The sequence below is a fragment of the Delphinus delphis genome, chromosome 15, assembly GCF_949987515.2.
Source record: "Delphinus delphis chromosome 15, mDelDel1.2, whole genome shotgun sequence".
Taxonomy (NCBI): domain Eukaryota; kingdom Metazoa; phylum Chordata; class Mammalia; order Artiodactyla; family Delphinidae; genus Delphinus; species Delphinus delphis.
In genome coordinates, this window is record NC_082697.1 from 56,261,065 (window position 1) to 56,282,095 (window position 21,031).

Consider the following 21,031-nt stretch of genomic DNA (forward strand, 5'->3'; position numbering starts at 1 on the left):
GGTGGTCCAGTTGTTAAGACTCAGCACTTTCACTATGGAGGCCCAGGTTCGATCCTGCTTGGGGAACTAAGATCCCGCAAGCTGCACGGTGAGGCCAAATTAAAAAAAAAAAAAAGGGATTAGATTCAACAGTTGGCAGATGACTCATTGTTTGGGGGAAGTTCATCATTCAGAGATCCCTTGGCCTCTGAAGGCGATTTGGAGTCCAAGATTTACAAAACCCTCTCTCCATATCCTGTTGGGGTGAACGGGATAAGATCTCGAGTTTTCCTGGGACTGTGGGCCAGTCTCTTCCCAGCTAACCTCTGCATCCTTCACACCACCCCCCACCACAACCACCCGGGGCTCCTTCTGCTTCAATCCCCAGCCAGCCAGCATCTCTATGGGGGGGTGGGAGGATCAGGCTAGCAGTAGCTGTTAAAAGACCAGAAGTTCTAAAAAATTCCCTCTCTGGCCACCTTTTTTCCCACATCTGTAGTCAATGAGATGATTTTTTTTTTTTTTTTTGGGCGGTACGCGGGCCTCTCACTGCTGTGGCCTCTCCCGTTGCGGAGCACAGGCTCCGGACGCGCAGGCTCAGCGGCCATGGCTCACGGGCCCAGCCGCTCCGCGGCATGTGGGATCTTCCCGGACCGGGGCACGAACACGCGTCCCCTGCATTGGCAGGCGGACTCTCAACCACTGCGCCACCAGGGAAGCCCGAGGTGATTTTTTTAAACTAATAATTATTGAGAAATTACTGTCTGCCTGGCATAGTGCCTTCCATGTTATCTCAGGTAATCCCTAAGACCGTCCTATACCATCGGGTCTTTTACTATCACTTCCAGTTTATTGATAGGGAGCCAGGTTTCAAGGGGTTGCAGCTTCCCCCAGCTGTCCAGGGAGCCCAGGATTTGAACCAATGACTCTGCCTCTCAAGCTGACTTCTGTAATAGCAGCCTCCCAGACAGCCGCCCCTGCCCTGCAGTGTGGGGGCCCATGGCATCAAAAGCCCAGGCATAGGATTTCCTGATCAGAGGGCCAGCTCTGCTTTCATCTCTCCTTCTGAAGCCAATAGGAAATGCTGCATCTGTGGCTTAATTTGATTCCCTGAAACTGCCTTATCTACTGAGGCAGAAAAGTCATAAATACCCAGGCAGCGTGATAAAGAGTCAGAGCTGGAAGACCTCTAGCCAAAGGTCAGTTGGAAAAGCCCCACAGAGTGTACCTTCCTTGAGTACTGAGCACTCCCCAGCCTTGGTCCCAGCACAGCTGTGAGTGGGGTGGGGAGGGGTGGAGTGGAGAGGCAGAGGAACAATGTTAATTACTCTCCCCCTTGGTCCCCACATCACTGCCCCAACCCACGCTCCCTGCATCCCGCAGAGTGAAACCACAGGCTTTTCAAATCTGTTCGCTCTTTAATTCCATCAGGAGAGAGTCTCCCCTGGGTGATGCTGGGCCTTTAACACCTGAATCTACACTTGTTAATCTCTTGTTATGGAGGAGATCAGGCCCCAGGTTCAGAGCCTTGGGCAGCTTTCTTACCCTAGTGATAGAAAGTGTCCGTTCAAAAGTAAATCTTTTTTTTTTTTGGCTTCTCTGCAAAGCTTGCGGGGATCTCAGTTCCCGGACCAGGGATCGAACCGAGCCATGGAAGCAAAACCCTGGAATCCTAACCATTAGGCCACGAGGGAAATCCCAGAGTAAATCTCTTTAAATTAAAAAGTTAATTGGTTTAAAGAAAGTAGGTGCAAAATATGCATGATAAAAAAAAAATGTGGTACTTGAAGACTGGGGGTTTTTCTCCAAAGTCTGCTTCCTGCTCCAAGAGTCACTGATGTGTTTTCTGATCTGTAACAGTTTTGAGTTCTAGCCTGTGTTACTGTATCTTCACATTGTTCCATCATTCAACCAATATCTATCGGGCTGAACACTTGGCATCTGCCTTTGAGGGTCCTGCATCTGGTCTCCTGACTTCAGTGCCTCCTACAAACTTGGCCTTCCTGCGCAAGTTGTTGCCAGGATTAGCAATAAGGAACAGAAAGCCCCCTGCACACAGATGCTCAGTAAATGGCAGTAAAGGCTCTGCAGAGCCCAGGACATCTGGCTCCAGTGCTGTGTGGGCCTGTCTTACTCTTCCCTCCTCTATAATATCCCATTTTATCGAGCATCTACTATGTGCAAGAGACTTTGTGTTCAGTATTGCTAATCCTGGCAACAACTGATCTGCTGTTGATGGACGTTAGGTTGCTTTCAAGCCTGCAGATGTTGGCGAGTCACCATGAAGATAGGTATACACAGGTTTTTTGGGTTTTGTCTTTTTTTGCCATGCCACCTGCGGCATGTGGGATCAGAGTTCCTTGGGCAAGGATCAAACCCACATCCCCTGCAGTGGAAGCACAGGGTCTTAACCACTGGACCCCGAGGGAAGTCCCTACATGGGTTTTTATCCACGTGTAGGATAAATTCGTAGAAGAGCAATTTTGCGGAATCAAAGGGCATCCTCGGCCTTGTCGCGGGGTGGCAGGCCCAGGCTGGACATGAGCAAATGTGTTCAGGCAGCACCGGTTGTGCTGGTCGCAGAGTGCAGCCAGCATCCTTCCCTCCCTCAGTCCCTGACCGAATGCCTGTTGAGATTTGACTCAAGCGGTGGACACCGGCGGGGAAGGCAAGGACCACGTTTGCAATTCGTCACGCAGGCCTGGGGAACCCTCCCAACCCTGGTCCCGAGTTAGCTTTAACCTTCATTCACTGTCTGTCTAGTCCAGTGTGTCTCCCACCTGAACATCAGAGTCATCCAGAGAACTAGTAGAAGACTTGGGGGCCTCAGCCTGAGTGATTCTGAGTCAGGGGAATCTGGGCTGGGTCCCAGGAATGGGCCTTTGTGTGTAAAGAGAGTTGCAGGGTTGGAAGGGAAGGGAGGAGGCAGGCAATGGGAGGGAGCGGCATGGGACCCCTGGATCCGATGCTGGTCTCTAACCATATCTTCCTCTCCCCAGGTTACAACCATCCTGCTCTCATGAAACTCATCCAACAGCCTCAAAATGTGGTGAGTCCCCGGGTTATGCAGTGTTCACAGAGATTCAGAGGATCACTGGGGCAGCCTTTGGAAATAGTCCATCCCTTTAGTCATCCCCTAAGGTTTTATTGAGCACATACTATGCGCTAAGTGCTTGGTACGCCTTGGGTGAGCCCTGCTCCCATGGAGGCAGCCAGTTAGCCACACACATAAGTAGAGAATTGCAAACATACTAAGTGCTACAGACCGAGGCAGTCAGTGTTATGTGGGCATAAAACAGTGATAATGATAATAATGAACAATAGTTACGAGCATAATATGTGCAAACACTGTGGCTGGCACTTCACAGATTGAATGTTGCCAAGTCTATGAGGCAGCTACTGTTGTTATCCCTGTTTTACAGAGGAGGGAACTGAGGCACAGAGAGGTTAAGTATTTGTCCAAGGTCACACAGCTAGAGGAGGTGCTGGGAATAAAACCCACAGGAGCTGGGCTTTCTGGGGATGGAGGGGCCGGGGGTCAGGGAAGAGTGGTCCCTGCAGGGAGAGGAGGGTGGGAGGGAGAGGAGCAGAGAGCTTCAGGAACAAAAGAGGACAGCACAGCCGGAGCAGAGAGGGCCAGGAAGGATCCAAGTATGACTGGAGTGGCAGGCAGGGGGCAGGTGACACACAGTTTCTCATCCTCGGCACTGTTAACATTTGGAGCCAGATTCTTCTCTGTTGTGGGCGCCGCTGATGATTGGTGACACTGGCTGTAACACACACGTGGAGACATGCCTACATGCTGAGTGTACTGCTGAATGAATTTTCCCTTGTAACCCAGTGTTTCCCAACTTTCTTTTTTCAATTATCACTCCATTAAGGAGCCTTTTTAGACATTAGTTTCCTGTTGCTGCCATCACAAACTGCCGCCAGCCTAGGGGTTTAAAACGTCACGCATTTATGGTTTCACAGATCTTGTGGGTCCGGAGTCTGGCCGGCTCAGCTGAGTGCTCTGCCTTGGGGCTCACGAAGCTGAGGTCAGCTCTTAGCTGCAAGCTCTGGAGGAGGATCCGCTTTGGGGCTCGGGCAGGTTGTTGGCAGAGTTTGTTTCACGTGGTCCTTCCATCGTCAAGCCAGCAACGGCTGGTCCAATCCCTCTCTCTGCCGCTGCCCTCGGCAAAGGGCTTGTGTGGTTGCACTAAGCTCATCCAGAAAATCCAGAACAGCCTCCTTTCTGAACTGAATACGAAGCTTACTTACGTCTGCAAAGTTCCCTCTGCCGTGTGATACTGGGTTGACCAAAAAGTTCATTGCGATTTCCCCAGAAAAACCCGAACGAACTTTTTGGCCAAGCCAATATATTCACAGTCCCGGGGATGGAATGAGGGTTGGGACATCTTCTTGGGGCATCTTCATAATTGTGCCGACAACACACCTATGGTGTGTGGTATCTATGTATACGATGTGGTACATACGTAGATAATAAGCACCATAGAGATGTCTGTGCTTTCTATATCACAAGGGTAAGATGCTTTTCACCCCCACTGAATTCAACATGCCCTGACCCAGTTCCTATTCCCCCAGACCAAATTAGGCCGACCACTCCCCTTACTTCTAACGGCACATGAGTAGAATCGTACCGGCTGTGCCCTTTATCACGTCTGGCTTATTTCACTCAAAATCCACCTGAAGATGCATCCTTGGTAGCCGCAGAGGATCCATCCTCCTGGCTCTAATCATTCCATTGTGTGAACACGCTGCAATTAACATCCTGCCTACCGCTGATGAGCATCTGGGTCGCTTGCTACTGTGAACCTTCCAGTGTGTCTTTCAATGGCACATTCACGCGTCCCATGATACAAGGCCAGTCCGTCTCTGGCCATAGTGAGCGCACACAGTTGGCCTCAGCAGATCCCGCCGGACAGCTTTCCAAACTTTTCCAAATCTTCTCCCTCCAGCAGTGTGAGAGCTCCGGCCACTCCCCACCCTCCCGGGCATTGCCTGTCATTGGGGCTTTCATTTTTCTCAGGTGTGACATACGTGTCCACACGTGACAAAGAGTGTGATTCCTAAAAGGAAATCAAAGAAAAGCAGGGGGCCCGAGAGCCCGACCACGTCAGGAACTGACTATCCAGTCTTAAACGTTTTCCCTTGAATCTGAACAGCAGAAGATAATAGGAAAGAACTCGGGTCCTCTTTACCTGTGGGTGTGCCTGCCTGGGAGGGGCCTGGACGTGGTTCTCACCTCCAATTAGTTGACAAGTCTAGGGGCTGCTCCAGCAGAGGCCGCGTCCTCCGGAGGGTGTCTGGCGAGGCCCGTCGGTGGCTCCAGGCGTGTGTTTACATTCAGAGCCCCGCTTTGTTTCGAAACGTTCTGCGGATCCCAGATGCCTCAGCAGTTGGTGCTAAAAAACTATGTCAACAAACACACCAGACACATTTGCAGTGTCAGCTGCCTCCGGAGGCACAGTTGCCCAGCAGCACGTGACTTCCAGGCCCAGGGATTCTGATTTCGGGGGATGCCCTGCCCCCACCCATCCTGCCCGGGACCTGGACCTGGATGCCACCCCCCATCCTCCCTTCTCCCACCCAGTCCTGGGCCTGTCCTGGCTCTGCCCCCAACTTCCACTTGGAGTTTCCTCAACAGCCCCTCTTCATCACTCCCTCCCACCTCCACGTCTATTCTCACCTCCTCCAAACCACCCTCCAAGCTGCGCTGTGCCTGGAACCCTCTCCTGGTACCTACTGCCTTCAGGATGCATCCCAGCTCCTCCACTGCAAGTGTAAAGCCCTCTGTGATCTGGCTTCTGCTTCTTCAGCCTCACTTCTTGACATCTGTTTGCTTACTGATGGATGGAGTGCCTACTATGTGCTGGGCACTGTCCTTGGTGCTGGATTTGATGGCGAGATCACAGTCTAGATTACAGTCCAGAACAGTCTAGACCACAGTCTGGATCACAGATTCGATCCGTCTAGATCACCATCTAGACCGTAGTCTGGATCATGGTCTAGATCACAGTCTGTGCTGACGTCCTGCAGAGGGCACGGTGACCAGCACAGCCTTAGAGAAGTGACAGCTGACCGCCACAAGCTCAGCAGAGTATATCTGGGGCATCAGACCAGACGACCGTTGATTGACATCTTGGGTCTTCCAAACTCTTAGCGGGAAATGCGCTCAGGTGGTGGTCAAGGTATTTTACCTGTACTGGGCAGGCTCCTGCCAAGTCATTGAAGTTCTGAGAAGGGCTTATCAACCCTTTTGTACCCCAAACACATCATCCATTATTCATGTGCCATGTCACCTGGATCCAATATCTGGGTTCCAGTTAGAACTTCTTATGTCACCAGGGCCATCTCATTACATTGCCCACAGGTTACACAATAATTATTGGGCATTGCACATGCCCCGCCATTGCAATGTGTGATGAGTGCCGACTGACATCCGTGGCACCTTGGCTAGGCTGGCTGGAGGGCAGCTGGCCTGGTCAGCTGAGACATCAGTGTGACCTCCAGGCCTTTTCACCTGCGTGATTCTGTCCTTCAAGACTGAGCTCCTGCCTCATCTGTATGTTGTGTTTTCCCACTGGCTCCTTCTGAGCACCCAAGAAGGGATCCTCATTTTTGCAGATGAGGACTCTAAGGACCAGAGGGGTTAAGTGACTTGCCTCAGGTTGCACAGCCACTTAAACCAAAGCTCATTCTCTTCCCGCTACAGCAGGTCTGATGGCGAGGATTCTAGAAACCTGTCCTCAATTGATTCTGCTACCCAAAGTCCCAGGTATCTTCTGTTCTTCATGAATATCACGCTTTGCCAAACAGGAGTACCACCTCCACATCTTCCCTGGGCCCAGATAGGCAGTCACGCTGCCAGCACGGCCATCCCCTCTGTGAGCTGCTTCCCCCGCTGCCAGTGATGGCAGTTCGCCTCCATCCTGATCTCGTGCTGTGCTTGATTTCTTTGGATCCCATTAATAACTTGAAGCCAAAACAAAAGGCCCCTCGGCAGCCCGCACAGGCCACCCAAGGTCTCTGGGCTGTGCCAAGTAAACTCGTGTCCGGCACTGACATTTTCGGGTGGAGACTGCTTGCGGCGTCTGGCAGAGGGTGGGATCTGAAGTCAGCAAACCTGGGTTTGAGTCGTGGTTCTGCCCCTTCCCGTCTGTGTGACTTGAGGCAGGATGCTTGACCTCTCTGGGCCTCCGTTTCCCCAGCTCTACGGTGAAAACGGTTAACTCCCTCCACCGCTTATCCTAGACCCACCCGGCTGGTCACAAAGAAGAAGAGGCAACAGAGGTATGAGCCTGCCATGAACTCTAGTGGGCCACGCCAAATCCCAATGCCACCAGAAGGATGAGTGCTGGGGCCTCCCTATCCTTGGGTTTCCTCCGATGGAGTGATGCCCCCATTTGGATTTGCACTGAGTTTATTACACGATTGAGTCCGAGAGAGAGAGGGGTGCCTGAGAAGTTCCCAAATCCCAGGCTCAATCAAACCTTCCATACTTTTTAATTCGATGTTTTTATTTTTATTATTTATTTGGCTGTGCCTCTCGGCTTGCGGGACCTTAGTTCCCTGACCAGGGATTGAACCTGCACCCTCGGCAGTGAAAGTGCTGAGTCCTAACCACTGGACCGCCAGGGAATTCCAGACTCAGTGTTTTTATTTTTGACTAATTTCAGATTTACAAGTTGTGAAGATAGTTCCCATCTACCTTTTACCCAGTTTCCCCCAAGGTTAACACCTCACCTCTCTATGGTACCCTTGTCAAAACTAAGACATTAACATTGGTGCATTACCTACTACAGACTTTATTCAGATTTCCCGTTTTTCCACTAGTGTCCATGATTTTGGTCCCCAGAATCCAATCCAGTACGCTGCATTGCATTTAGTATAATCCCTTTCTATTACCCAAGTCCACTTCCTGATGACCTCATTCTTGTCCATTGAGCAGACAGACCCCTCCCAGACTCTTACCAAGCCTTCCAGGGGGCACTGGCTAGACCTGGAGGGACTGGACCGCTCTATTCTTATCCCCATTTGCATCTCCATTTGTGTCTTTTCCATAATGGTGGACACGTGTCATCATTATACATTCATCAAAACCCATAGAAGGTACAACACTCAGCGAACCCTAAAGTAAAATTGTAACATTCTTTTTACACATTTTTCCGGCAATACAACATCACCTTCAGTTAATGCGCCTTCGTTTACTTAACCTAATGTTGGCATTTAGAGTGGTTCTCTTTTTTGTTGTAAATAACACTCCCTCTTTCCTGGGTATCAGAAGCGAGTGTCTGTTTAGCATCAGGCTTGCATTGTTGATTTCCTTACAGAGGGAAATCCTTCTCTGGACGCACATCTATCAAAATGGTGCGGGGCGGGGGTGGGGTGGGGGCGGGGAGGAATTTTTCTAACACTGCTTTTTCATATGCAGCTCATTCATTTATTAACCAGCTCCCTCATCAGATTGCTCTCCTAAGGCTCATTCTATTTAGAAATTGCAGAGCTACTGAAGCCTCTTTTTTCCCCGTTTTTTTTTTTTTTTTTTTAATTAAAGTGTAATTCACATGCAGTCAAATCCATCCTTTGCAGGTACAGTTCTGGGGTTTCAACAAATGCATAATCTGGGAATTCCCTGGTGGTCCGGTGGTTAGGACTCCACGCTTCCACTGCAGGGGGCACAGGCTTGATCCCTGCTTGGGGAACTAAGATCCCACAAGCCACGTGGCCAAAAAATAAATAAATAAAAACTTTAAAAATTTTAAAAATGCGTAATTGTACAGCCACTGTCAAAACCCGGACATTTGCACACCCATATTCATACTGTTCACAGTAGCCCAAAGGTGGAAGCAACCTAAGTGTCCATCAGCAGATGAACAGATACAGGAAATGTGGCATACCCATACAGTGGAGTATTATTCAGCCTTAAAAAGGAAAGGAGAAAAAAAAAAAAAGGAAAGAAAATCTGCCGTATGCTGTAACATGGATGAACCTAGAGGACATTATGCTAAGTGAAATAAGCCAGTCGCAAAAGGACACATAATGTTTGATTCCACTTATTTGAGGTGGTTAGCGGCCTCAAGATCAGAGACAGGAAGTAGAATGCTGGTGGCCAGGGGCTGGAGGGAGGGGAGAATGGGGAATCAGTGTTTAGTAGGGGCAGAGCTCCAGTTTTGTAAGATGGAAGAGTTCTGGAGACGGATGGTGATGATGGTTGCATAACAATATGAATATTCTTAACATTACCGAGAACTATATGCTTAGAAATGACTAAGATGGTAAATTTTATGTTACTTGTTTTTTAACCACAATCCAAAAAAATCCAGACACAAACCATTCATCTCCCCAAACATTCCCCTGAGCCCATGGGTAGCCGATCGCACCCGAGCCCCTGACAGCCATGAGCTGTTTTCTGTCCCAATAGTTCTGCCTTTTCCAGAATGTCGTAGGAATGGAGCCCTGTAGTGGGTGACCCTCATTCCAGCTTCTTTCACTCGGCATCGTGACTTTGAGATTCTCCCGTGTTGTTAAGTGTGTGGGTAGATTGTTCCATGTCATTGCTGAGCAGCGTTCCATGGTGTGCCTATACCATGGTCTATTTATCGTTTCCCCAGTGGAAGGACATTTGGGCTGTTTCCATTTCTTGGCAACTGAAGATAAAAGCCACAACAAACCTTCATATCCGTTCACATCTTTGTCTGACATATGCTGTCATTTTTCTCTTAGGTAAATACCTCAGAGCGAACTGCTGGGTCATAGGGTGTGTGTCTGTTTAACATTATAGGAAACTACCAACCTGTTTTCCAAAGTGGCCGCACCACGTTACATCCCCACCAGCCGTGAATGAGAATTCTCACCAGTAATTGTTATTGTCCATTTTTTGTTTTTCAATCATTCTGATTTTTTTTTAAGATTACAGGTTTAGAGGGAGGTGCAAAAAATAGTACAAAGAGGTCCCATGTATTTTCTATCCAGTTTCCCCCAATGGTAGCATCTTACCTAGTGATAGTGCAATATCCCAACCAAGAAATTGACACTTTGTTTTAAACCCAGAGCAATCCTAGTGGATTTCTCTAAAAACGCAGGGCAGTATTTATATCATTCCCCACAGCGTGGAACACATCCACTCTGAAAAGCATCGCTGGTGGGTGGGAGCTGGGTCAGGTCGAGAAGTCACTGCTGGTCTCCTGGCTTTTTTGCAGAGCACATTCATCAACAGACCTGCCCTCGGAGTCTTTCCTCCTGAGAACTTTGTGGAGAAGCTCCGGGAGTCCCTGCTCTCAGTGAGTCTGTGGGGACAGCTTGCCACCGTGAGAACCCACCTCTGCCCTTCACCACGCTGGCCCGCAGCTCTGGTCTCCAGGAGGCTGGAGCAGCAGGGAAGGAAAGAACTGAGATCCATAATGATTAAGGATGGGATGTTTCTACTTCAGTCTTGCTCTCCGTGCTGTTTCTTTCATGAAGAGTCTTTTTAATTTTCCTTTGCAAGAAAAGCTGGGATCCCTTGTGTGCGGGAAAAAGGGAACCCGGGGAAGTTAGTATTGATCCCATGACAGGGCCTTTGCCTGTGCCCTTCAGTCCTCCTTTGGGTTTCAGTTGCTACAAGGATTAGAGTCCTTCAGAACCCCGAATTCCCACCTGTAAAATGTGGGTGTCTCTGGGCAGAGGTTGCGTCAGGAGGGATGTCTGGGCTTTTCTTCACCTTTTTTCCTGTCTGGCCTCCAACCTGGGGCCTTTTGGGGCCTCTCGTCCACCCCGCCCCAGTCAGACTGCCTCCGGGACTGCATCCCTGTTTCCCTCCCAGACTCCCACAGCCTCCGGGGCCCAGTGTGCAGCCCCTGCAGAGGCCCCGCTCCAGCTGAGGGGGCGGGGAGCCCACAGCTGTTTCCCTCCCACAGGTGGCTCCTAAAGGCATGTCCCAGCTCATCACGATGGCCTGCGGTTCCTGCTCCAACGAAAACGCCTTCAAGACCATCTTCATGTGGTACCGGGTGAGGTTTGGGGCTTGTATGCAGGCAACGTGCACACACACACACACACACACAGGCCCCCCAGCCCCCAGCCACACACTCAGCCCTTGTCCGACTGTTCATCCCAGCTGGCCAGAGTACTGGACATCAGTGGTCATGGTCGAAATCCAAGGAGGGCCACTGCCTGGACCGGGTTTTCCAAACATCCTGGCAGTGTGTCGTGTAAAACCTCCCCAGTGTCCTTGTACTGTGTTACCTGAAATAACATACCATCTCTTCATCTTCATTGTTGCCAGTAGAATAGTAAAGCAACTTATTCATCCATCTATTTATTTCATCACAAGGACAATGAATGGTCTCATGCTTCAGTCCATACGTGTAATGTCGACGTGTATATGATCAGCTTTTGAGAAAGCATCCCCTCGTTGACTAGATGTTGGGTTGGGTGGAAAGTGGGAGCCCTTCCTGCCCCAGAGCGTCTCTGAGAGTTTGTTCTGTTCCATTTTATCAGAGCAAGGAAAGGGGCCAATCGGGTTTCTCCAAGGAAGAGCTGGAGACGTGCATGATCAACCAGGTGAGCCCAGCATCCCCTCCTCCTCATGCGTGGGGCCCTGTCCTCCTCAAGTAGGAGGGTGTCTTAGTTAGCGCAGGCTGCCATAACAAAACCCCTAGACAGGGTGGCCTAAGCAACAGACATGTATGATGTATTTTTCTCACAGTCCTGGAGGCTGGAAGTCCAAGGTCAATGTGCTGGCCAATCCAGTTTCCCAGGGCAGGCTCTCTTCCTGGCTTGGGGATGTCCACCTTCTCACTGTGTCCTCCATCTATCTCAGGGAGAGGGATCAGGCTCTCTGGTATCCATTCCTATAAGGGCACTAATCCCATCACAGGGCCCCAACCACATGACCTTGTCCAACCCTAAGTACCACCCAAAGACCCCATGTTCAGATACCATTACACTGGGGGTTAGGGCTTCAATATATGAACTTGAGGGTGACTTAAACATTCAGTCCACAACAAGGGATCCTCAAGCATTCCAACCCCCTAGTCCATTCCCTTGGTTTCAAGGCCGGCCGAGTGGAACTCTTCCGACTAGCACTCATCAGTTTCCCAGGACAGCTGCCTGTATTTGACCCGTCTAAAGTGGCATTTCATGTGTTCTCTAGAATAATCCAAAATGTCAACACAAATGTATGTGCAAGGGTGTTCACTCGTTGGTGTTTAGATTGGCAACCACCTGTATATCCAGTAATTGGGAAAGATGGATTAAGTGTAGGGGTTCCAAGTGGAACCCCAGCAGTTCAGGGAGGCACCAAGGGGGCCAGTGTTGGGGTACAACAGTCGGGGGTGCACGGGGAAGACCAAGTAAGGCTCCAAGATTCCCAGCCAGCTTCAATCAGAGCAGGCCAGTCCTTCCCCTAAATCCCACTATGATTGAGGCAGAAGTGTATACCGCTTAAAAAAAGGGGTGGGGGCGCAGGTGTTTGCAGATCGAGAGCCACTGAATTCAGTTACCGACTGTGTCCAGACACAAAGTTCTGCAGCCAGGATAATCACAAAGGGTTTCTCTTGGCCTGGAGACACGTGTGCTATAATTTAGTGAAAACAGGGGGATGTAAGTTGCATAGGCACTGTGCTCTCAACCATGTAAATCAGCATAGGGGCACACCTCAGAGATACTGGGGGTTCGGTTCCAGATCACCCCGGTAAAGCAAATGTCGCAATAAAGCGAGTCACATGATATTTTTTAGTTTCTCAGTGCATAGAAAGTTATGTTTATACTATACTGTAGTCCATTAAATGTGCAACAGCCTTAACGTCTTAAAAAAATGTACACACGTTAATTCAAAAATACTTCATTGCTGAAAAATGCTAACCATCATCTGAGCCTTCAGGGAGTTGTAGTAGCAACATCACAGATCACCGATCGCAGGTCACCACGACAAGCAGAATAATAACCCAAAAGTCGCAAATATTGTGAGAATTACCAAAATGTGACACAGAGACACGAAGTGAGCAAATGCCATTGGAAAATGGCTCCAGAAGACTTGTTCCATGCAGGGTTGCCACAAACCTTCAGTCTGTAAAAAAGTGCAACATCTGTGAAGTGCAGTAAAACAAGTTGCGCCCTATATATCACATTTGGAGACTAACAAAGGCATATGACAAGAGGGCATTCTGGGATTTGTGGGAAGAGGTCTTGGAGCTTTTCCCGGGGGTCTCAGGGACCCAGTGGAGATCAGCCGGCCTGAGAAAATGCCATACAACCTCCCAGAGACTCAGGGGTCCCCAAGGTGGCCTCTGCCGCGTCCCCAGCGGCTCCTGAGTCACTGGAGGCAGGTCTGATTCCCTTGCCAGCTGGAGGGTCAGAAGGCAGTGCTGCTGGGCCATTCGCTTGGGGCTGGAAGAAGACTGGGGTTCATGAGTCCCTCCTGAGCTCAGGGGCAGCCCCGTGGGGAGAGGGAAAGCTGGGGGTCCCACCCTCCCGCCCTGGCCCAGCAGACCTCATCCAAAGCCTGGGCATGTCCTGTGTGGGGCCCAGCTCAACCTCAGGTCACAGGAGGCAGGTACCACCACCAGCACCTGGCCCATCTGTGGGCTGTGGGAGCAGTCGGGGGGGCAGGGGGACTGAGGCAGGGGAGTTTGAAAAGCCTGCGGACGCCTGCCAGTGACGGAAAGGAGAAAGGTGGGTGGTGAGGGCCCAGGGCCAGCATGCCCGCCCACCTTCAGGCTTGACCGAGAAAAATGGGCCCACGTGGTGCAAAACTTGTGAGAAGACAGAGGTTCAGGATATCTATTTCATGAAATCTCTTGATAAAAAACAAACAGAAAACACCACGTGTGGGCTGGATACAGACCTCTGGAGTCCAGTTTGTAACTTCTGCCTGAGAGGGGATCCCGGTTCTCCTGAGACTTTCGTACTCCTTGAGGTTCGTGGGGGCCACCATGTGGGTCCCCAGCTCACAACCCTGACTGACGGCTGTTTCTTGGTTCCAGGCCCCCGGGTGCCCCGACTACAGCATCCTCTCCTTCATGGGTGCCTTCCATGGGAGGACCATGGGTAAGGAGGGCCGTGAGATCCCAAGGTGGCAGGTAGAGTAATAATAACAACAACAATAGTGACGGCTGCCTCTGCTCTGACGCTGGCGGCTTCCACGTATTGTCTCATTGATTGCATACCGTTCCCTGGAGACTGGGGACGGCTGTTGCCACTTTGCAGATGTGGAAACTGAGGCTCGGCAAGGGAAGGAACATTCCAAGCCCATGCAGGGGCCGAGCTAGGATTTCAATCCTCGTCTCTCTTCCTTCAGAGTCTGTGTTAGTCTGTGATAGATCAGAAAGCAAAGACACACACACACACACACACACACACACACACACACACACACACACACACACACACACAGATTAAGACACATGGGGGCCACTTCAGCTTCAGGATGTTCCCAGAACTGGGGTTCTGCAGGCACCGGGCCTCCCTGGGCTGCCCCATCTCCTCCTCAGAGACCATCCATCCTCCTTCCCTGAGCCAACCTCTGCTCTTCTGTTGTGCTGGGCTTAGGTTGCTTAGCGACCACGCACTCCAAAGCTATTCACAAGATCGACATCCCTTCCTTCGACTGGCCCATTGCACCATTCCCACGGCTGAAGTATCCTCTGGAAGAGTTTGTGAAAGAGAACCAACAAGAAGAGGCCCGTTGTCTAGAAGAGGTAACCCCCGGGTCCTCCCCTCACCTCCCCCTCAACCCTCACCCCAAGACTTAGCCCCGGGGAAGAGGAACACACAAAGAGTTTATCCAGGGGCCCGCGTGGCGCTCCCTGGGTGGGACGGAGGGACGGGGGCGCTTCCTGCCCCAGTGTTCCATGTTAGGAAAGGTACTGAGACATTGATTTTGCACCCAGCCTCCATCACCCCGCTTCTGGTACCAACTTCTGTATCATGTGAGTTTCTTTGGGGACAAGCTTCATTGCCTCTGGAGTAAGAGAAAATGAATTGATGGAAAGAATACAGGGCAACTCATAGGAAAAACAATTCCATGGGATCCTGTAGTCCACTGTGTGTCAGTCTTCTCCAGAATCCTGGGGCTTTTTTGGGAGCCCTGGAGGTTGCAGTGGGGGCGGGGAGGGACTAAGGATGGGCAACTCTGGTCCCCGTGCCTCCACTTCAACCACAACAGCCCCCCTTTGATCTGTCCCATATATTGGGGTTCCATGTAAGACATTGGAAGGATTCTGTTGCAGGTGTGGGGTGGCGGGGAATGGCTATCACCCTTGATTTGGATTTGAGCTCACATAAGGCTGGTTTGCCTCTTAAGCTCATCATTCTTTTTAATTAATAGTTAACACCTACTAGGTGTAAAGCAAGGTGCTAGGCGCTGGGTATTTAATGGTAAATAAAAGAGACAAGGTGATGCAGTCCAAGCAAAATAAGGCAAGCTAAATGTCACTACAGCTTTTCTAGTAACTACATTTTTTAAAAGTAAAAATAATTGGGTGAAATTAATTTTAATAACATTTTATTGAACCCAGTGTATCGAAAATATTGTGTCATGTCATTAATATTTAAAAATTATTGATGACATGTTTTTATAGTCTTTTTTCGTGTTAGATCTTTGAAATGCTGTATTTTACACGTAGAGCGCATCTCAGTTTGGACCAGCTACATTCCAAGCGCTTGCTAGCCACATGTCTTTCCTGCATCCTATCAGAGAGTATAGGGTAGTCAGAAACACAGCACTGGACAAATAAGCAAGAAAATAGCTATATGATGACAAATTGCAGATGACACTGATTGCAAAGAAAAGCATCTTAGAGCTTCCCTGGGGCAATTGGTGAGACCGAGGCTAAAACTGCATCATCCAAATAGAAGGTTTTTCCTTAATTCTGCAAAACAGGGAAAGATTGTACTTGTTACTCTCTCCAGGTGTATGGTTTGGGTTTTTTCAATTATGTGTAATTATTAAATTATTTAAAAATTATCACAATTATTTTTTTTATTTTTTATAAATTTATTTATTTATTTTTATCTTTGGCTGCATTGGGTCTTCATTGCTGCACGCAGGCTTTCTTTAGTTGCGGTGAGCCGGGGCTACTCTTCATCGCGGTGCACGGGCTTCTCATTGCGGTGGCTTCTCTTGTTGCGGAGCGTGGGCTCTAGGTGCGCAGGCTCAGTAGTTGTGGCTCGGGGGCTCTAGAGCGCAGGCTCAGTAGTTGTGGCGCACGGGCTTAGTTGCTCCACGGCATGTGGGATCTTCCCGGACCAGGGGTCAAGCCCGTGTCCCCCGCATTGGCAGGCGGATTCTTAACCACCGCACCCCCAGGGAAGCCCCAAGTATCAACAATTATTAGTCTTTAATTATCTGTAAGAAGAGGCCCATTTTAGAGCAAGAGTTCAAGAAATATAACCTCTTGGGGAAAATAAGATGCTTTTCTCACTGTTAACAGTTAAAATTTTTTTTCTTATAATGACCTATAATGGAGGAGAATCTGAAAAAGAATATGTGTGTGTGTGTGTGTGTGTGTGTGTGTGTGTGTATGTAACTGAGTCACTTTGCTGTACACCAGAAACTAACACATTGTAAATTAACTATACTTCAATTTAAAAAAATAGTTTAAAAAAGTTAATTTTTTTTTTTTTTTTTTTTTTTTTTTTGCCGTACACAGGCCTCTCACTGTTGTGGCCTCTCCCGTTGTGGAGCACAGGCTCCAGGACGTGCAGGCTCAGCGGCCATGGCCCACGGGCCCAGCCGCTCCGCGGCATGTGGGATCCTCCCGGACCGGGACACAAACCCGTGTCCCCTGCATCGGCAGGCGGACTCTCAACCACTGCGCCACCAGGGAAGCCCAAAAAAGTTAAATTTTTATTTTTATTTTTTGGCTGCGTTGGGTCTTCGTTGCTGCACGCGGGCTTTTCTCTAGTTGGCGAGCAGGGGGCACTCTTTTTTGTGGTGTGCGGGCTTCTCATTGCGGTGGCAAAGTGATTCAGTCATATATATATGTATGTATATATATGTATATATATATTCTTTTTCAGATTCTTTTCTATTATGGATTATTACAAGATATTGAATATAGTTTCCTGTGCTATACAGTAGGACCTTGTTGGTTATCTGTTTTATATATAGTAGCTTGTATCTGCTAATGCCAAACTCCTAATTTATCCCTCCCTCCCCACACTTTCCCGTAAGTTTGTTTTCTATGTCTGTGAGTCTGATTCTGTTTTGTAAGTAAGTTCATCTGTATTTTTTTTTTCCATTTTTTTTTGGCCGCACCGCGTGGCATGCGGGATCTTAGTTCCCCGACCAGGGATCGAACCCATGCCCCCTGCAGTAGAAGCGCAGAGTCTTAACCACTGGACCACCAGGGAAGTCCCTGTATGGTTTTTTAGATTCCACATATAAGCGCTATCATATGACATTTGTTTTTTTCTGTCTGGCTTACTTCACTTAGTATGATAATCTCTAGGTCCATCTATGTAACTGCAAATGGCATTATTTCATTCTTTTTTATGGCTAAATAATATTCCATTGTATATTTATACCACATCTTCTTTATCCATTCATCTGTTAATGGACATTTAGGTTGCTTCCACCTCTTGGCTATTGTAAATAGTGCTGCTCTAAACATAGGGGTTCATGTATCTTTCAAATTAGAGTTTTCTCTGGATATATGCCCAGGAGTGGGATTACTGGATCATATGGTAACTCTATTTTTACTTTGTTAAGGAACCTCCATACTGTTCTCCATAGTGGCTGCACTAATTTACATTCCCACCGACAGTGTAGGAGGGTTCCCTTTTCTCCACACGCTCTCCAGCATTTGTTATTTGTAGACTTTTTAATGATGGCCATTCTGACTGGTGTGAGGTGATACCTCATAGTAGTTTTGATTTGCATTTCCCTAATAATTAGTGATGTTGAGCATCTTTTCATGTGTCTGTTGGCCATCTGTATGTCTTCTTTGGAGAAATGTCTGTTAGGTCTTCTGTCCATTTCTTGATTGGGTTGTTTGTTTTTTTGTTACTGAGTTGTATGAGCTGTTTGTATATTTTGGAAATTAAGTCCTTATCAGTCGCATCGTTTGCAAATATTTTCTTCCAGTCTGTAGGTTGTCTTTTCCTTTTGTTTATGGTTTACTTTGCTGTGCAAAAGCTTATAAGTTTGATTAGGTCCCATTTGTTTATTTTTGCTTTTATTTCTATTGCTTTGGGAGACTGAGCTAAGAAAACATTGCTACAGTTTATGTCAGAGAATGTTCTGCCTATGTTCTCTCCTACGAGTTTTATAGTGCTGTGTCTTATATTGAATATTTAAGTCTTTAAGCCATTTTGAGTTTATTTTGTGTATGGTGTGAGGGTGTGTTCTAACTTCATTGATTTACATGTGGCTGTACAGCTTTCCCAGCACCACTTGCTGAAGAGATTGTCTTTTCTCCATTGTGTATTCTATGTAATGATAAGACACTATGACATTTTCAACTTAAATTCCAGGGGTCCACAGCACCCCACATGCCCATCCTCCAAGGCTGCCCAAGAGCCTCCACGAATCCTTGTCATGTCCCCCTTTGGAATCCAGGTGGAGGACCTGATCGTGAAATACCGGAAGAAGAAGAAGACGGTGGCGGGGATCATAGTGGAGCCCATCCAATCTGAGGGTGGAGACAACCACGCATCGGACGACTTCTTCCGGAAGCTGAGGGACATCTCCAGGAAGGTCAGCACACAGGGCCAGGGCTGGATGGGGCCATGGGCCATTTCCAGTTGGTTTTCCAGAGCAAAGGGTTAGCCTGGGGTCCTTGTAAACTTCCAGATGTTCAGAGGCTGCCTGTCGGCCTCATGGGTAGAGAAGTTGGGGGTGAGGGCAGGACGGGGGATTCTCCCCTAAAATCTTATTCCAAAGTCAGTCTCCAACCTGCCGTCCTAGTCGGGGACATTCCCAATCAAGAGAACATCCTGGGGAAAGCCTATGCCTCCTCCCTTTTCCTTCTAGGGACCCCACCTCATCTTTCAGCGCATTGTGGTCCACACTGAACAGAAGCCAAATGAACAAACTTCATGTTAATATCATGTCTATTTTAACGTGTCTTGCACGTATAACTGGCCTGTCCAAGCAGTCAGTTCACGGATAAAGGTGACATGACACGAGTTGATTTAAACACAAATGCTAAGTAAATAATAGTCCGGGTGATGAGCAGAGCTGGCAAACACTGCACCGGAAGTTTGGGAAATGGGGCTGCCTTACAGTTGGGACACCCTTCCTTCTGAGCAGGGCAACTTGCTCAGGGACCGAAGCCGATGGTTCAGGGAGCATTTGATGTTCCGGTTTCGTACCAGCCGAGCAGTTTGAGGCCACGTGCAGACACAGCCCTGCTGGAACTGCCCTCCTGCAGCCTTAGTTTGGTTTTGCACAGCCCAAGAACACAGGCTTGGTTTGAGGTTCAGAAAGCAGTGGCTCTTGGGCTGGATTTGGGAGTCCGAGGTGGGCGAGTTGCACTGGGTGTTTATTTCTCCTTCATTCCATGTCGGCCAGCACGGCTGTGCCTTCTTGGTGGATGAGGTCCAGACCGGAGGAGGCTGCACCGGCAAGTTCTGGGCCCACGAGCACTGGGGCTTGGATGACCCAGCAGACGTGATGACCTTCAGCAAGAAGATGATGACCGGGGGCTTCTTCCACAAGGAGGAGTTGAGGCCCAACGCTGTGAGTGTGGACCCTCTCCTGTCCAGGGCAGGGGAGGGAGGCGGGGCAAGGGGCATCGACGTCTCATTACTGCTTCTTTCTCACCAACAAGGAACTAAGTGAATACCTAATGTGTCACAGAGGTTTCCTAAAGCCTAGTTCTTATCAATTTAATTTAAAGCCAATGATTACGATTACCCCAGCTCTCTCTGCAGGGCTGACTTCATAGCAGTCCATTGTCAGGCTTCTAATTTTTGCTTTGTGCACAAGCAAAAATAGCTATTAGCTGCTGCTCTGAATGGAGCATTTGCTCCGTGCCTGGCCCAGTTCTAAGTATTCCTCTTGTACTTTTAATCCTTACAACAGTCTAACCAAGTAGATGGTATTTTTCTCTCCCGTTTTGCTAATGAGGAATCAGGCACAGAGAGGTTAAGTAAGTTGTCTAAGGTTACACAGCCTGTTAAGTGACAAAGTCAAGATTTAAACCCAGAGCTCATACTCTAAACCATTTTACTGTACTGCCACTTGTACGTATGGATTCTCATACACACACACACACACACACATGCACAGAGTCATCAAGGGCCCAGGATCGTTCCTTCCACCATTCCTGCATGTAGCTTCTACCCTCAAGGTCACTTCATGATCCAAAATGGCTACTGGAGCACCGTCTCAATTTGATGCAGTAGGAAAGAAAAAGGAGGGAAGGATAAAGTGGCCCCCTTCTCGTCTTTAAGCAGCCTTCCCAGAAATCCCACAACATTTCTGTTTCTACCACTTTTGACTAAGATCTGGTCACATGGCCACTCCTAGCTGCAAGAGAGGCTGGGAAGTGTGTTTTAGTTGGCTGCATTGACACCCTGAAGGGGGAGTAAAGCGGGTGGTCTTTGAGGGTCAGACTGCCACCAATCCACTCCTGACTCCACCACCTAAGGGGCCATATTTTCACAGACAAATCACTCAACCACTCAGCACCTCAGCTTCCTCCTTTATAAAATGAGGATTATGGTAATTAGGGGCCAACCGTCTCGGTTTCCCCAGGACTGAGGGATTTCCCAGGACCTGGACAAGTTGGTGTCCCTAATAGTAGTACCTGCCTACAGGGTTGCTGTTACGGAGCGATTTTGGTGAGACCATATGCGATATCCTCCCAGCACTTAGTAGCTACTCGCTGGGTTAGTCTCTCTTCTCTTAAATGGGGAGGAGTGTGTCTGGGGTGTGCCTGGAACCCTTCTGATGCCCTGTGTCTTGTTCCAGCCTTACCGGATCTTCAACACGTGGCTGGGGGATCCGTCCAAGAACCTGCTGCTGGCTGAGGTCATCAACATCATCAAGCGGGAGGACCTGCTGAATAACGCGGCCCATGCTGGGAAGGTCCTGCTCACGGGACTGCTGGACCTCCAGGTA

At 49.0% G+C, this 21,031-nt stretch overlaps 1 protein-coding gene across 2 annotated transcripts in view; it reads left to right on the forward strand.

The window, feature by feature from the left end:
- The window catches only part of ABAT (4-aminobutyrate aminotransferase), an 87,237-nt gene that overhangs the window by 59,373 nt on the left and 6,833 nt on the right, over positions 1 to 21,031 (forward strand). For both annotated transcript variants that reach the window (XM_060031722.2, XM_060031723.2), the window contains 9 exons: positions 2,979 to 3,028; positions 10,182 to 10,262; positions 10,878 to 10,970; positions 11,461 to 11,523; positions 13,947 to 14,010; positions 14,512 to 14,660; positions 18,524 to 18,661; positions 19,478 to 19,645; positions 20,882 to 21,028. In XM_060031722.2, the coding sequence (XP_059887705.1) occupies positions 2,979 to 3,028; positions 10,182 to 10,262; positions 10,878 to 10,970; positions 11,461 to 11,523; positions 13,947 to 14,010; positions 14,512 to 14,660; positions 18,524 to 18,661; positions 19,478 to 19,645; positions 20,882 to 21,028 (953 nt within the window). The remainder of the gene's footprint in view (positions 1 to 2,978; positions 3,029 to 10,181; positions 10,263 to 10,877; positions 10,971 to 11,460; positions 11,524 to 13,946; positions 14,011 to 14,511; positions 14,661 to 18,523; positions 18,662 to 19,477; positions 19,646 to 20,881; positions 21,029 to 21,031) is intronic.